The sequence below is a fragment of the Genypterus blacodes genome, unplaced genomic scaffold, assembly GCF_046128005.1.
Source record: "Genypterus blacodes isolate CSIRO-AG114 ecotype Tasmania unplaced genomic scaffold, CSIRO-AGI_Gbla_v1 ptg000003l_1, whole genome shotgun sequence".
NCBI classification, from domain to species: Eukaryota; Metazoa; Chordata; class Actinopteri; order Ophidiiformes; family Ophidiidae; genus Genypterus; species Genypterus blacodes.
In genome coordinates, this window is record NW_027466817.1 from 8,103,112 (window position 1) to 8,120,044 (window position 16,933).

At 44.0% G+C, this 16,933-nt stretch overlaps 1 protein-coding gene across 2 annotated transcripts in view; it reads left to right on the forward strand.

The window, feature by feature from the left end:
• fchsd2 (FCH and double SH3 domains 2) overlaps window positions 1-16,933 on the forward strand; it is a 29,990-nt gene that overhangs the window by 10,115 nt on the left and 2,942 nt on the right. The window contains exons 9-20 of one of the 2 annotated variants that reach the window (XM_076146595.1): window positions 3,167-3,289; window positions 3,604-3,699; window positions 7,579-7,695; window positions 7,769-7,873; window positions 8,217-8,306; window positions 8,399-8,461; window positions 10,372-10,497; window positions 11,516-11,599; window positions 14,101-14,278; window positions 15,025-15,245; window positions 16,030-16,207; window positions 16,570-16,640. In XM_076146595.1, coding sequence (XP_076002710.1) covers window positions 3,167-3,289; window positions 3,604-3,699; window positions 7,579-7,695; window positions 7,769-7,873; window positions 8,217-8,306; window positions 8,399-8,461; window positions 10,372-10,497; window positions 11,516-11,599; window positions 14,101-14,278; window positions 15,025-15,245; window positions 16,030-16,207; window positions 16,570-16,640 — 1,452 coding nt within the window. Of the gene's footprint in view, window positions 1-3,166; window positions 3,290-3,603; window positions 3,700-7,578; window positions 7,696-7,768; window positions 7,874-8,216; window positions 8,307-8,398; window positions 8,462-10,371; window positions 10,498-11,515; window positions 11,600-14,100; window positions 14,279-14,859; window positions 14,963-15,024; window positions 15,246-16,029; window positions 16,208-16,569; window positions 16,641-16,933 lie in introns of those variants that run through there. The other variant, XM_076146604.1, reaches the window with a different exon arrangement.

Below are 16,933 nucleotides of genomic sequence, written 5' to 3' on the forward strand. Positions count from 1 at the left end.
TTATTGGAGGTTGAAGGTCAGGTGGCTTCCTGTCAGTGTGTCTCTGACCTCTGTGAGCAGTGAAGGAGGAAGAAGCAGGAGTTTGATAGTGTGGTGGTGGGATGTGGAAAACACATGAATCTTGTCATAGAAAGGAACATGATGGAAAGGGTGGAGAACGAAATCAGAGTTATGTAGGAGGAGCTGACAAATGGACACCAGCCTGGTACAAAAGGCTAAAGAACAGAAGTTGATGCTACACCTGAAACCTCGTAATAGAGCCATAACATCGGAACCAGGAGATATGAGGAGGTCAATAACTAATAAAATTAAAGTCCTTTCCCCTTTTTACAAGGGGTTCAAACTTAGGTACAACTTAAGGTGTCCCTCTCTTCACAGTATGTCCCACGCAGAAGGAATGACAATAGAGAGAGCATGCAGAATCTATATTGATAGGCTCATTGATAGGCGCAGAAAGCAGAACATTTAAAGAACACAGTAGCACAGGGGTCTTCAACTTTTTTGCCTCTGAGAGCTAATTTGACAAAATAAAAGTGTCCGAGAGCTAGTGATGTTTTACATTATAAGTAACATTTATCCACATGGCTGATTCTCCACCCAAACCAGCTGAATAAACGTCTTTTGTGTGAACATTTATAAAATGTTGATATCCAACACTTGCACTTACACTTCAATTCAGCAACATGAGCTTGGTTTTTTACATCATATTAATCTCATAGAAAACAAAACAACATTATTGCTGTTTGACTAATACTATACCTATCATATTTCCCATTTTCTGTCTGTCCACATATCATTGTCACAATTTCCCTTTCACATTCCCTGTAATTTTAGGGAATTCCCTGTAGTTCCCATATCATCTGTACTTCACATGCATTCAGTCTGTTCTGATTTTAATGACATGAATTGAGGAATTAAAATAGTTTTGGAATGTTCTTGCAGTGTAGTACGTTGTCTGTGGTACAGTTTTGGAATGTTTTTTTCAGTGTTTTCCTGTTTGGAAGAACATACACTGGATTGAGAGCCTGGGTGGAGCTTCTAAATCCCAACAGTTGTAGAAGCACTGAAAGTAGCAGGCATGCTACCTGTCTTTTTTCTTCCAACTGAACTGTTGGATGCACAGTTCTCATGTCTGTGAAGATTTGTTGTGTTGGGGGGGCAAGGCCTCAGATCCTTATGTCCCCACTGTTCATCCCCGGCCCAAGGTAGATGAAGTCCGATGGCCACAGGGAGGAAAGATTTCCTGTGGCGTTCAGTAGTACACCTGGGAGGAATGAGTCTGTTACTAAAGATGCTTTTGTATGAGGCTAGCACCTGGTGGAGAGGGTGAGAGTCATTGTTCATGATGCAACGTAGCTTGCGCAGCATCCTTCTCTCCAACACCACATCCAACGAATCAAGTGCAACCCCAGTACGGAACCAGCCTTCCTGACGATCTTATTGATCCTATTTGCGTCTGCTGACCTCGCCCTACTGCCCCAGCACACCACAGCAAAGAAGATGGCACTGGCTGCCACAGACTGGTAGAACATCCTCAGCATGGTGTTGCATACATTGAAGGACTGGAGCCTCCTCAGGAAGTAGAGTCGTCTCTGTCCATTCTTGTACACTGCCTCAGCGTTCTTAGACCAGTCCAGTTTGTCGTCCAGATGGACTCCCAGGTATTTGTATACCTGCACTGAGTCCACAGACACCCCATTGATGGACACAGGTATGGGGGGTGACTTCTTCTTGCGGAGGTCCACCACCAGCTCCTTAGTTTTGTCTGTGTTGAGCTGCAGGTGATTCAGCTCACACCACTTGACGAAGAAGTCCACGACACCCCTGTACTCCTCATCCTTTCCCTTGGTGATACAGCCCACTATTGTAGTCATCTGAGAACTTCTGCAGGTGGCAGACTCCGACTCCAAGCAGAATTGGAAGTCGGAGGTGTACAGAGTGAACAGGAACGGTGATAGGACCGTACCCTGTGGGGCCCCAGTGTTGCACACCACAGTGTCAGACACACAACCCTGCAGTCTGACAAACTGTGGCCGACCAGTCAGATAGTCCACTATCCATGAAACCAAGGGAGAGTCTACCTGCATCGCCGACAGCTTACTCCCAAGCAGGGCAGGCCGGACGGTGTTGAATGCACTGGAGAAGTCAAAGAACATGACCCTCACAGTACTGCCGGGTCTGTCCAGGTGGGCATAGGCACGGTGAAGCAGGAAGATGACGGCGTCCTCTACTCCCAGTTTCTGCTGATAGGCAAACTGGAGAGGGTCCAGTGACAGTTTGACCAGGGGCCAAAGGAGTGACAAGACCAGTCTCTCCAATGACTTCATCAGGTGGGACGTCACCGGTCTGTAGTCGTTGAGGGTGCTGGGACGTGACTTCTTCGGAAGTGGAACCAGGCAGGATGTCTTCCACAGCACCGGGTTCTTCTCCAGACTGAGGTTCAGGTTGAAGATGTACTGCAGGACTCCACACAGCTGGGCAGCGCATGCTTTCAGGACCTTTGGGCTGACGCCATCAGGACCTGCAGCTTACCTGGGCGGAGTCTGCACAGCTCTTCCCTGACCTGCTCTGCTGTGAAGATAGGTGTGCAGTGTGTGGTGGTGGGGGCAGAGGTGTTGTGAGGCATGGGGGTGGCGCTCGGGAGAGGCTCTGTGGTGCTGATACTGGTGGGGGGAGGTGGTGGTGTTGGTATGGCAGGTATGGGGTTGCTGTGGGGGAAATGCTGCTTTTTTTCCACCTGTCACTCATCTTTTCACACACTGCACTCACCGCACTTCTCCCTCTCTTTCTGCTTCTCTCTGTCCTGCTCTTTACCTGCAGTAGACTGTCTGCATGCCCCGTCCCTCCCTGCTTGATAGTGATGGGCATTCCGGCTCTTTTTTTGATTTGTTCTTGAACAATGATGATGAATAAAGTGTCTGTATCTGTATCTGTAAGGACCACATGGCTTTCAGGCCTTACAGGCCCTGACTTTGTGGCCCAGTCTTGACCTCGTGACCTATCTCTCCTGTTTGTCCCGTCACCCTCTCTTTGTTTTTAAAGTTTAGGTGAAGATCATTTGTGCTTGTTCAGGTCAAACCACAGGGATGAAAAGGTTCTCTGATTCTCTGTTAATAAATAATTATAATAATGATATAAACATACTGAGTGTTTCTCTGCCCTGCAGGCCCTGGATGGGAGGATATATGAGCATGTCAAAGACTACCTGGTAGCTCTGTGTGGGACCGAGCTCGAGGCCTCACAGGCATCCCACAGCGCCTTCCAGTTCCTGCTAGATAAATCCACCAGGGTGAGTCGTGACACACGCACGCACGCACGCACGCACGCACGCACGCACGCACGCACGCACACGCACACACACACACACACACAGGCATCTCGCAGGTCACACACCACACTTGTTGTTGGGTGTTTCCACATCTGCACGGCTGCAATCAACCCTGGCTCCAGAACAACAACAAAAAACAACCAGGAAATTACAGGCCTTCATTAACAAACCCCTGAAAGATGTCCGATGTACAATGTATTGAAGCTGTTTGGATTACGAGCAGATGTCAAGGACGTGTCACATCAGCTAAGCGCTTGTCTCTGTGTGTCTGTCAGATCATCCAGGAGTTCAACCAGCAGTTCTTCATGCAGGAGAACCCAGTGTTCCACAAAGCACACGACTTCCAGTTTCAGCCCAGTGAATGTGACATGGTGAGACACACACACACACACACAGTAATGGGTATTTTTTTCTTGCCTCTTCCTCTTCTTCTCTCCTGGTCTTTGCTTGTGTTGTATCCAAACCTCATATGTGTGTCTCTTTGGATAAAAGTGTCTCTGAATGACAAAATTGAATGTTCATCTTCACGCACGCATCTCTCTCGCTCTCGCTATCGCTCTCTCTCTCTCACACATATGCTGGGAGTTTGTGCACAGTGGAAGATTGTATGAACAACATGGTGTTGGTCAGCTCTTGGCTTTTAAATTCAGAGTGGATAACTTTAATTAAGTAAATTATTTTGGTTGGCTGGGAATATTACAGGGTGAAGAAATATATTTACTGAACTGGAGAAAGAACTGTGTGATATTGATGATGGTGGTGATACTAGTGTTGGTGATGATGACGTTTTTTTTTTTACTTTCATTCTGTTTTGTTATTGTTTTTTGTGTGTTCAGTCTGAGTAGATTGTGATGTCTTAAAAAGTTATATACTGTATATCAGGGGTCTCAAACATGTTATCGCGGGCTACTAGTATCTCGCCACCAGTGTCTGAGTGGCTCGCTGAAGGTTCAAAGAATACATACATTTGACAACACAATGTCACTTGGTAAAGCTGTTTAAATTTCTATCCAATCAAATTCACATACATCCCGCCCCTTTCTGTCACAAAATGATTATATGCCAGGTATCCAAACTGTCAAGTTTGGTTAAGTCAGTGACACCATAACATTAGGCGATGTTAGCAGGCTAGCAAGTGCACGCCAGATTTGACAATGACTGTGGAAAATAGCCCCAATAAAAGGCAAAACATATACTATTTTCATGAGGAATAAAAACATTTTTACTAATGTGAATGACAAGTTTGTGTGTCATTTGCGGTGCAAGCGCGTCTGTCGAGTGCCACTTTACCAAAGTCCACAGCAACTTTTCACAGGACTTTCCGGCTGCTAGCAGGCTACGAACAGAGAAGCTAAAGTAGCTCAGTAAGCTCCATGAACTGAAGTGGATTCACTCCAGCAGACATCATACACTTTTGCTGACTCCGCGCAGTGCCAGTCATCTCATTAACACTAGGAAAGACTTAATGCATGTGAATTGCAGATGATATGGGAGCTGCAGGGAATTCCCAGAATTACAGGGAATGTGTAGGGAAATTGTGACGGTGATATGTGGACAGACAGAAAATGTGAAATATGAAAGGTATAGTATATCAAATAGTAAAATAAGTACATAACCTAACAATAACAATAACATTGTTTCGTTTTCCATGAGATCAGTATGATGAATTTATTAGTGTGAGCTTGACACAAAAAATGTATACAGAACAAAACAAGCTCATATTGCTGAATTTAGATGTTTTTGATACAAAATGTTGGAGAGTGTTGGATATCATTTGGAAAAACAAAAGACGCTTATTCAGCTGGTTTGGGTGGAGAATCAGCCATGTGGAAAAATGTTACTAATAATGTAAAACATGAGTAGCTCTCGAACACTTTTATTTTGTCAAATTAGCTCTCAGGGGGGAAAAAAGGTTGGAGACCCCTGCTGTATGTTATTGGGTTTCAATGGTAAGTTGTAAATATTTGTAAATAAAGTTGTTTTAAAAATCAAAATCTCTTGTCTCTGTCTCTCTCTGTCTCCCTCTCGCTCTCTGTCTCTCTCTCCCTCCCTCGCTCTCTTTCTCTTTCTCTCAGTGAAATCATAAATCAGTTCTTATTCCCTGCAGCAATATTTGCAGCCATACATACTGAATTAATCAATGAACACACTTACCCCTAAAATCCAATGCACATTCTTGGTTAATCATCATCCCTTTGTCATTTTGGCGATTTTTTTCTTTCTCCCTCTCTTTTCTCTTTTTCCTCCATGCTTGTCTTTTCCTGTAATACTGATCTCTAACCTTTCTATTATAAACGTGCTTTTCTTTTTTATCCATTTCTAACCTCGCTAACAGTTTACTTTTTCCTTTAAACTTCTGTGTTGGTGTGTGTGTCAGACTCTGAGCTCAGTGCAGCAGTTGGTGGACATTGAGCCGTCGCCTGTCAGTGCTATGAGAATGACCCTGGCACAGGTAGACTTCCTTTACTTCGTGTTCTGATCTTCATGGCAACACAATCGACGTCCATTCTGTCTGTCCATTCTTTATTGTTCATTGTGCGATATGTGTGCACAGAAAGCTCATTATTGCAGATCCACTATTGTCTTTGATCTCAAAAAACTAAATTTGTCCTCTGCCTGTAGCCATGATGCTGGCAGACATCAGGCATGTACTGAATGTTGTCCACATGAGGTCAGTGCTGACAAACGGCCTGTGACAGTGTGTTAGGCTGGTTCTCACTGTATGTCAGGTTGTTCCTCCGCAGGGTTGGAGATGTTGGTGCTGCATCTCGGCTGCATACTGCTGCTCCTCACTTTAACAGAGCTGCAGTTTCAAACAAAATCATTCATACCCCCCTGAGAGTGTAAGGATGTGATGCGGATGTAAGTTTTTTTTTTTTTTTAAATATAGAATAAAAGAAATACAGTTGCATCAATCGCGTGACATATTCAAATTGATCATGAAAACGTTTTGTATACGATTTCTGACTAGAAGATATTTTTGTAATATTGAATATTGCTGTTTATTAAATCATCCACTAAAAGCTAGAATTTACTTGCGATAAATATGCAAGTAAATTCAAGCTTATGTTCTTAAAGTCACATGAATGTGTATTCGGTTTCTCCTGTCGGCGCTCTTGAGTAAGGCACTGGCTGAACTGGAGTTGGTGCGTGTGGCTGCCCACTGGCTCAGAATGCAGAGGATAAATTTCACTATATGTTGTGCTGTGCATTTAAAGAATCTTAATAAACTTCTACAAACACGCTGCACATGCAGGTTTGTTCACCCTGCACAGGCCTGTGAGCTCCTCATGGAGTCTTCTGTCTGTACTTATAAAATATGTTAGAGATTTTAAGATCTTAAGATACTTATAAAATATGTTATAAAACAGTGTACTAACTTGTATATGCAATACACCAGACATCCTCTCTTTCAATAACATCTTGGTAATGTTCATTCTGTGCATAGTGTACTAGATGATTTAATTTGGAACAGTTTGGAGGGAGGTACAGGAGATGGAGCAGGTGATGTTTGGTACCAGAGTGCTGTTGTGTTGTGTGTTCGCTGTCCAAAACAGTAAGGAGGTCCACCTCTTAAAGCCTCGCCTGCTCAGCAACAATGCAGTCTGTGGTGTCACTTTGAGAAATTCTTGTCGTCTCTGTGCTGCCTTTTTAATTTGACAGTTATTCACTGCTTTTGGAGTTTCTTGTGTAGTTTGTAGTTCTCACTGAGGCAGTAAGGCTCCAAGCTTTCGGTAGGGCATGTGAGCGTAAAGGCGGCAGCGAGCCTGCAACAACGGCCTCTTACTTTACAGTACAATATTGAATGACACCAAAATTGACTCGGGACGCTCAAATCACCTCAAATAAACTTGTAGTAGTTTAGTATTATTTATTTATCTATTGTAAGTTTTGCATGTTTACTATTATTATTAGCTTTTGTTCATGTCATGTCATGTCATGATTTTGGCCTTGTGTTTTTTAACTGTGAATACTGATTCTCTGCTTAAGCTAGGTGTGACATGCATGACTTTGATGTTTAATGAGTTTGACCTGGATGTACTTTAAATATCATTGATCAGTGCACCAATTTGTGCTTGTTTTCTTTGTTTTTTGTTGACACACACAATGCCTGTTTATATGAGGAATGAAACTTTCACTCACTTATTTCATTGAAGTTATAGTTTGTACATACTTTGTGTGTGTGTGTGTGTGTGTGTGTGTGTGTGTGTGTGTGTGTGTGTGTGTGTGTGTGTGTGTGTGTGTCTCAGAGTCGTCCACTGGAGTCAAATACAGGAACCACAGAGGAGCTCAGTCTGAACAAAGAGGCTAGGAAGTGGGCAACCAGAGTGGCCAGAGAACACAAAAACATCATTTACTACAAGAGGGTGAGATCACACACACACACACGCGCACGCTTTACTCTCATACGCACAAACTAATTAACATATCTGTGTTTAGTCCCTGGAGGAGTGTGAGAGCCATGGTCTTCCTCCCTTGGAGCAGAGCAGAGTGGATCTGGAGCTGAAGATAGAGGACACCAAAGAAAACATCCGGAAAGCTGAGGTAGAGCCCTTCCTCACATCACCACCATCACTTTCATTATCCTTGTGGTCCCATCATTGTCCAACCATTTTTGTTGTCGTCCCCACTTTCATCAACATCATCCCATCATCACCATTTTCATCATCAACACCATCATCCCTACTATCGTTTTTGTCGTCGTCATTATCATCATCATTGCCTCTAACATACTATGCGTTGTTTGACATACAACAAACAAAGCAAACAAGACTTGACAAGACATCACATCCTCCTTGATGAAGACTCAAACTGACACTGAAATTACTTACAGAAACTGCAAGTGTCACGTTTGATTTGTTAATGTTTGCTTCTCTTCCATCCACAGACAGTCAAGTTGAAAGCCGAAGCTCGGTTAGATCTTCTGCGACAGGTTGGCGTTTCTGTAGATACATGGGTGAAGAGCGCCATGAACCAGGTGTGTTTTATCTGTGTGTGTGTGTGTGTGTGTGTGTGTGTGTGTGTGTGTGTGTGTACATGTAAACCCTGTAATCTTTCTGCTTGCTTCAGGTGATGGAGGAGCTGGAGAATGAACGCTGGGCCAACTATACTTCCCATGATCCCTCACTGTCGGTGAGACTCACTACCTGTTTGCTAACATCAACACTCATGTTATTTCATATTACATGTTCTTACAAATGATAATTTCTGTCAGCGTTTTTGAAACAGGAAGTGAAAATGTTTAGTTCAACTCTTATGTCATTATACCGTGCAGAGAACATGTTTAATGACAAGGTTCATACATGTCACAAGTGTGCTTGAATGTAATCTTGGATCATGCATACAAGTAAAATCTGAAAGATAATAACATAAGAAATTCACTGGAGTGAAAAAGAAGGGAAATAAGGAGTGAGTGAGCTGAGAAAAAGTGGAGAGGTGATGAGGAGGGAGAGGATGAGATAGAATAAAATAATCCTTTATCTGTCCCACAACGGGGACATTGACATTGTTACAGCAGCAAAGTGGATAGTGCAAAACAATAAAGGGCATTAAAAAAAAATGAGCCTAACAAAAGTAAAGAGCCTAACAAATGTACAACAATACAACTAAGTACAAAAATTGCAAATCGATTAATATGGTACATATACAGTACATATACTGTGTGATCATTAGACCGTGTTTACTGGGAGAGGTTCTGATTTGAATAGTCTGACTGCTGCAGGGAGGAAAGACCTGCGTCATCTCTTCGTAAGACACCGTGGGTGAAGCAGCCTGTCACTGAACGAGCTGCACAGGGGTGTTAGAAACTCCTGTAAGGGATGAGACAAGTTGCCCAACAAAGATCATTCTGAAGCTGGATGCTGTTTATGAGTAGGGAGGGAGAACTGGCGTCGTCTTGCAGGGGCACCTGTTGCTGAGATCTTCAATTCCCACCTCCTGCATGCTGAGGGAGGCTGAAGACATGAAATCTGAGTCAACAACGTTCAAAGCTTCCATTGTTAAATCAACCATACTGATCTGTGGCCAGATGGTCATCCAGTGGTCTCATGGAGAAGGATAACTCAGGGCAGGGAGGCAGGGAGGCACGATCTTGTTCTTTTGTTCTTTCAATGACTTTTGTCCACATGCCGTCACAACTCCCCCTGAGGACAGGGTGAGGACTTCAGACTTTAGGAGGAGCTCAGAGTAAAGCCTCTGCTCCTTCACATTGAAGGTTCACCATCTAATCAGGAGGCTTCTTGGATGCTACCCTCAATTTGGAATCTAAGACGTCGCCATTCTTTGTCTCTCTGTCCTCTTACTCGTACTCAACAGTTCTCGAGTTGTGCTGTTACTTTGCATCTTGTAGAGCTGTACTTCCTTAATCTCACTCAATTCAACACAAACCAAACATGCCATGCTTCTGGAAACATCTGTCACCTCCAACCAGGACATCAGACAGAGACCTCATGTTCTACTTAACCACAGAGACACCAAGTCTATTTATGTTACAGATTTATGAGTGACTTATTTATATCCACCTCAAACAAACGTCAAAATTATTTGCGATATTTATTTATTTATATATTTTCCATTCCCAAGGAATAGAGTGAGATCTGCTTATATTCAACACACTCGCACTCGCACACGCACACACTTGTTTTGTTCTCCACCAGTGTAGAGTTTACTGTGTCAACACAAATCTGATGACTCAACACAATGATTTAAGAATAGACACATACACAGTGTTGTTATGGTGTTGGATGGATCACATGTCCTTTATATAAGCCATTGAAATGTCATTGCAACCAAAGCTGACAGGGCCACACCTAATGAGACAGCCGTCCCTCTGTGTGAAAGGGTTTTGAAGCTGAGACAGGCGGACAGAGAGGAGGAGGTAAGGAGGCAAGGATGGGTGAACATGGAGAGAAAAGCGATTTCATACTTCGACTCGTTTAGTAAATTAGGCCGCGATGGGATTTAAATGCGTCTTTGAATTGTGTCCTTTATTAACAGAGCTTTTACCTTATCTCTGTGAATGTGTGTGCACTCATATGTTCCAGAGCATAGTGGACTTTGAACGTGACGAGTGTGATGAGAACATGGAGGTTTTTGACGACAGCAGCTCGAGTCCTTCTGGAACCCTCCGCAACTACCCGCTTACCTGCAAGGTTCTCTACTCGTACAAGGTAAGAACACACACACACATTGTGTACGCATACTTTTTAATAAACTCACTGCAAAACCATTTTGCGTTGCACACTAATGATATAAATGTTTATTAGAATGTAATGCAGCTAATTAGGATCAACTGCTGCTTGCTTTAAAGACGCAGCCACACATGAGAGGGAGACTGCAGAGCTCACAAGTGTCTCTGCACATGCTTAGCAAATGTTTGTTACATATTGATCATGACCACTCTACAAAAAGTCAAATAGTAGTTAAATAATAGTTAAAATAAATCAATCTGGGAGATTTTAGGTCATTTTGACAACATTAAACTCTCAATCTGACAGTCTATTAAAATTCATGGTGATTCATCTCTGCTATGCTCATTTATATGTTTCAGATGAGCTTGATAACTCCAGAAACAGTTGCACTTATTCATTGTGAAGTTCTTTATGCCACATACAACTTCAGTGAATCAAGTGTTCTTTTTTGGACAGATATTGCGATTGCAAGTATTGTATTAAAATACATGATGGAGGATTATCACATGAAGCCTGAAGCCCTGGTCTGTCTAAAGCCTAGGTCAGTCTAAAGCCCGGGTCAGTGTAAAGCCTAGGTCAGTCTAAAGCCCGGGTCAGTGTAAAGCCTAGGTCAATCTAAAGCCCGGGTCAGTGTAAAGCCCGGGTCTGTCTAAAGCCTAGGTCAGTCTAAAGCCCGGGTCAGTGTAAAGCCTAGGTCAGTCTAAAGCCCGGGTCAGTGTAAAGCCCGGGTCTGTCTAAAGCCTGGGTCAGTCTAAAGCCCAGGTCAGTGTAAAGCCTGGGTCAGTCTAAAACCCTGGTCAGTCTGATTCAGATACAGATTTATCCATATGTCCATGTTTATGTCAGATAGTGAACCTACAGCCACACAGTGATGGACTCTCTCTCTCTCTCTCTCTCTCTCTCTCTCTCTCTCTCTCTCTCTCTCTCTCTCTCTCTCTCTCTCTGACCCCCTTTCTCCCTCTCTCTCTCTCTCTGACCCCCTTTCTCCCTCTCTCAGGCCTCTCAGCCAGACGAGTTGACTATAGATGAACAGGAGATGTTGGAGGTCATTGAGGATGGAGACATGGAGGACTGGGTCAAGGTACACACACACTTCACCTTTTGTCCAGTGTTTAGTCAAGTCAAGTTTATTTGTTTCCCAACATCACATATAACATCTCAAAGGGCTTCATAGGCCCACAAAAACAGCTCTCTAACAAGACAAGGAAAAACACCCCAAAAAATCAGTTTCAGTCAGTTCTTCATAGAGTCCATTACCAGAGCGCATGAATCGACAACCTTGCAGTTGTATCTCAGCAAACAGACTGATGGTGTCAGAATTTATCATACGGCTCAGGAAAGTATTCATGTTGCTTTTGTCAGAAGTGATTACATTGATTTGAAGTGATAAAGGAATGATCTGATGGTGTGTCAAGAGGGAACCTTTTTCTAGTGGTTACATTTGGACCAGGCATCATTTAACCAAGTTTATGACCTCATCAGTGAGTCGACACAAGGACAAACAGTGACAAATCTGAGTGGAGAAGTGCAGAGAAATCCTGTCAGAGTAGAGTTTGGTGGAAGGGCTTGGAAGAGGACCCAGAACAGCGACATGAAAGGAAAGTCGTCATGCTCGTGGATCGTGCCGGGTGTGGAATTGATATTTCAAAAGGCAACAAATCTGTGGTGCTGAATCATTTGGTGGTAAAGATCAGTCAAGAATTTAATGTACGCCAGCAGAAGAGGAAGAAAAGAGGTTAACAAGCCGGTATCCTCTGCAGATCCCGATCGCACAACAACAACCCGCCACTACCGAGCATTTTACTGGCAAATGTGCAATCCCTGGACAGTGAAATGGACGAACAACACTCAAGGATTTCCTTCCAGCGGGACATTGCAAGCTGCTGTGTTCTGGTGTTCACCGAGACCTGGATGGATCCTACAGTGCCCGACTCGGTCGTCTCCCCAACTAGATTTTTCCACCTTCCCACAGGACAGAGCTACAGAGTCAGGTAAACACAGGGGTGGCTACACACAGGCTACAAGGGGAGGAATAGCAGTGATGCCCTGCCCGCCACCTCTCTCCCAGATGATCTCAACACCTTCTACGCACGGTTTGAGGTGAGCAACAACACCCCTGCAGTGAGGCTAGCTGAGGCTGCACTCTGTCCCTAACCATGACCGACGTGGGCAGAGCTTTCAAAAGAGTAAACCCACAGAAGTCTCCAGGGCCAGATGGCACTCCAGGCCGTGTCCTCAGACTGTGCACCGATCAGCTAGGGGGGTTATTCACCTCCATCTTCAACCTCTCCCTGAACCTGTCTGTAGTTCCCACCAGCTTCAAACAGACCACCATTGTTCCTGTACCTAAGAAACCCGCCATTACCTGCCTGAATGACTACCGCCATTTAGCACTGACATCCACCATCATGGAGTGCTTCGAACGGCTAGTCAGAACCCACATCTCTTCCTGACACCCTTCAGTGGCGTCAGGAACACCGGCGAAAAAGATCCACCGACGAAGCCATCGCCCTGACGGTGCACACCGTCCTCTCCCACCTGGATAAGGTGGACACATACAGTACTTGAGGATGCTGTTTGTAGACTACAGCCCCCCCTATAGTCCCCAAGCTCAGGATCCTGGGTCTTAACAACTCCCTTTGCAACTGGATCCTGGACTTCCTGACAGGCAGGCCCCAACTGGTGAGAATGGGTAACCTCTCCTCCTCCAAACTGACCCTGAGCACTGGAGCCCCCCAAGGCTGCGTACTCAGCCCACTGCTATACGCCCTGTTCTCAGCGACGATCTCACCTGGTCTAGACATTCTGTCATGGCAGTGAAAACTACCCAGAAACGCCTGTACTTCCTGAGGAGACCCAAGATGTTTGGCATGTCTACTAAAACTCTCACCAACTTCTACAGATGTACCGTCGAGAGCATCCTCTCCGGCTGCATTACTACTTGTGGTGTGGCAGCTGCTCTGTTGAGGACCTCAAGGCCCTCCAGAGGGTGGACAGCAGGGCGCATCATTTGCTCCAACCTGTGCAAGGCATCTATCACACACGATGCCTCAGAAAAGCACGGAAAATCACCAAAGATCACCGCAAACCCATCACATGGACTATTTACCCTTCTGCCATCTGGTAGACACTACCGGAGCATCCGGGCACGGACTACCAGACTCAAAAACAGTTTCTTCCCCCAGGCCGTCAGGCTCCTTAACCAGTGACTTTGCACTCTATTATAACTTTGCACTCTGTTATCATTGGCACTCATGCCACTATTTATTTTTTTGTAATAGTCTGTATATATATTTTTTATTCTGTTGTTGTTCAGTCTGGTCTGCACTTGAATTCCATTTTCTTTAATGCTTAGTACTTTGCACAGTTGCACAACTTTCAATATGCTGCTGTTGTTGCCACGTCACAAAGAATGTACAGTATGACCCTGTGTTTTACTGTGCAAATGACAAATAAACTTGAAACTTGAAACTTCCTTGACCACAGTGTTTGTGTATTGTATCTGTTTCTGGGTCAGGGATACATACTAATGGCGTTGTGTATTTCTGCGCGTGTATTTTTTGTGTTTGTGTGACACTCCAGGCTCGGAATAAGACGGGTCTGGTGGGCTACGTCCCAGAGAAATACCTGCAGTTCCCAGCGTCCAACAGCCTGCTCAGCATGCTACAGTCTCTGGCTACGCTGGACGCAAGATCGCACACATCATCCAACTCCACTGAGCCTGAGCTTCACCCAGGCTGCATCAATGGAGACGCCAACAGTAAGAACCTCGTCCTCGTCAGGACGACAGGAGAGCATCTACAAAGCAAAGCTGTATGCCGTGTGTGTGTGTGTGTGTGTGTGTGTGTGCGTGTGCGTGTGCGTGTTTGTTTCTTTACTCATTCTGTTGGAAGAACTAGTGCTGCACATTTGATCATATTCAAATTGAATTGTGAGTGATTACAATCATAATACTCATAGTAAATGTATAACTCCACTTGATGGTGGTTGTGTGCGGCTTTTTTTTCTCCACCTGTATTCTGACAACCAGGATGTGATTGGTCAATTGTGACACCAAAATGTGTCCTTTCTCAAAGTTCTAAATGAAAATATACAAATGAATATACATTTCAAGTTCTTTGTTGGTATAGAACCTTTTAAGTGTGAGTAGAATAAAAAAACTGGGAGAAAATAATTCACAGTTCATACCATAATTGCAATATGAGTTCCAATCTTCACAATTACATTTTTTTGAGCCAATCAATGATGCAGACGTATTTGCTGTCATTTCCTGTTCTTGAATTAATTTTCATTCATTTCTTGCCTCTCTCCAACCCTCTCTCTCTCCCTCTTTTTCTGTAGCTGAATATGAGGATGAGGTAAATGAGGACTTCCTGTCGCCTAGCGATCGTTAGTCCCGTCTTCCTCTCTTCTCTCTGTTTTGTTTCCTTTGTATCTCTCGTTCTTTTCATATTCTCTGTTGATAATACTAATCTATATGCTTGTGTGTGTGTGTCCTCTCTGCAGTGGTTTACGTGCGCGCTCTGTATGATTACGAGGGTCAGGCCGATGAAGAGCTCTCCTTCTCTGAGGGCGCTGTCATTCACCTCCTTAGCCGAGACACCCAGACAGACGATGGATTCTGGGAGGGCGAGCTGAACGGCCGGGTGGGTGTCTTCCCGTCTGTGTTGGTTGAGGATCTGACGGAGAACGGGGAGAGTGGACACGGAGAGGCAGTGGACATACAGGTGAGGTCATACTGTACACACACACAGACATACTCTGTCTCTGTCTCCCTCTCTCTCTGTCTCCCTCCCTCTGTCTTTCTCCATCGCTGTCTCCGTCCCTCTCTCCCTCTCTCTCTCTCTCTGTCTCTCCATAATTGTAAATATTTGTGAATTAAGTTGTTAAAAACTCTCTCTTTCTCTTGTTGTCTCTCTGTCTCTGTGTGATATTGATGATGTGATAGTGTTGGTGATGATGATTTGATTCGATTAGATTCAACTTTATTGTCATTGAACAGAGTACAGATACAAGCCAAACAGAAATGCAAAAATGTACTTTATTATATACAGACTATTATATACAGAGATATACAGGTAATCATTTAATATGTTAAGTAGTGCAAAGGATTATTATGTTGTTGGTGATGATGATGACAATGATGGTGATACTAGTGTTGGTGATGATGATGATGATGATGGTTATACTATGATGATGATAGCTGAGTTTGGTTTACCTTCATTGTGTTCTGTCTGAGTAAATGATGATGTCTTAAATGAATATGATGTGGGTTTCATTGTTAAGTTGTAACAAACTTTTCTGTCTTATTTCACTAACTTGGTAATCCATTAGTGAATGTTAATTTTTTATATGTTTATGTATTATTTCATATATATATATACTATTTATATTATATTTACTATATAAGTATATATATGTTTAATAATGCAACACGCTGTGATGTTCAGGCTTAATAGCCATAACAGAATCTTCCTCTTTCCTCCCTCGTTTGAATGTTTGTCTCTGCAGATCTCTCCGTCTCTGGGGATGCCGTCTTCTCTTCCTCCTCTTCCTCTGTATGAGCAGACTCCCATCAGCCCTTTCACCAGCCCCTCCACCCCCACTCCTCTCGCTCGCTCCCCCTCAGCTGCTCTCAATGGAGAGCACAAACCCCCCCCTCCACACAAGGGACCAATAATCACACACAGTAAGACACACACAGACACTCTCGCACACACTGTGATGAGTTTCTCTCCTGACATGTGAATTCAGTTTGTTTTAGCCATTCACACACACAGGAAGAGCACCACACAAACAAACAGTTAAGATTTCATTAAAAAATGAAAGATTCAGTAACTTTACATTCTCTCTCTCTCTCTCTCTCTCTCTCTCTCTCTCTCTCTATCCCTATCTCCCTGTCTCCATCTCTTTCACTCTCCCTTTCTCTGTCTCTCCCTCTCTCTGTCTCTTTCCTTCGCTTTGTCTCTCCTCCTCTCTCTGTCTCTCTCCCTCTCTTCCTCTTTCTCTGTCTGTCTGTCTGATTCTGTCTCTCTCCCGCCCCCCCTTCAGGTCAGGTCACTGGCAGGAGTCCTCAGCCTCCGCATTCTTTGACTGATGGAGGTCCTGGACAACTTCGTCCTGTTAGTAAAAATGTTATTGTTGTGATCTTTGTTCTGTTTGACTGTGAGAACATTTTAACAAATAAAGTTAAATTATTTTATGACAATAGAGCAAAGAGCCCTCAGAGCCCTTCGGGCTCCTCCCTCCTCACCTTCAGTGAAAGCTCTCAGCTGGCTCTGAAGGCTGAGGAAGCTACATGCTAACTCGCTCTTGACCCCTGTTCATGGTTTCTGTGAAAGCCAGCCTGACAGCCTAACAAAGGGGGAGGGGAGCTCATGAGGTAATCTTTCCGGCAGTTTGGAAGCCATTGGTG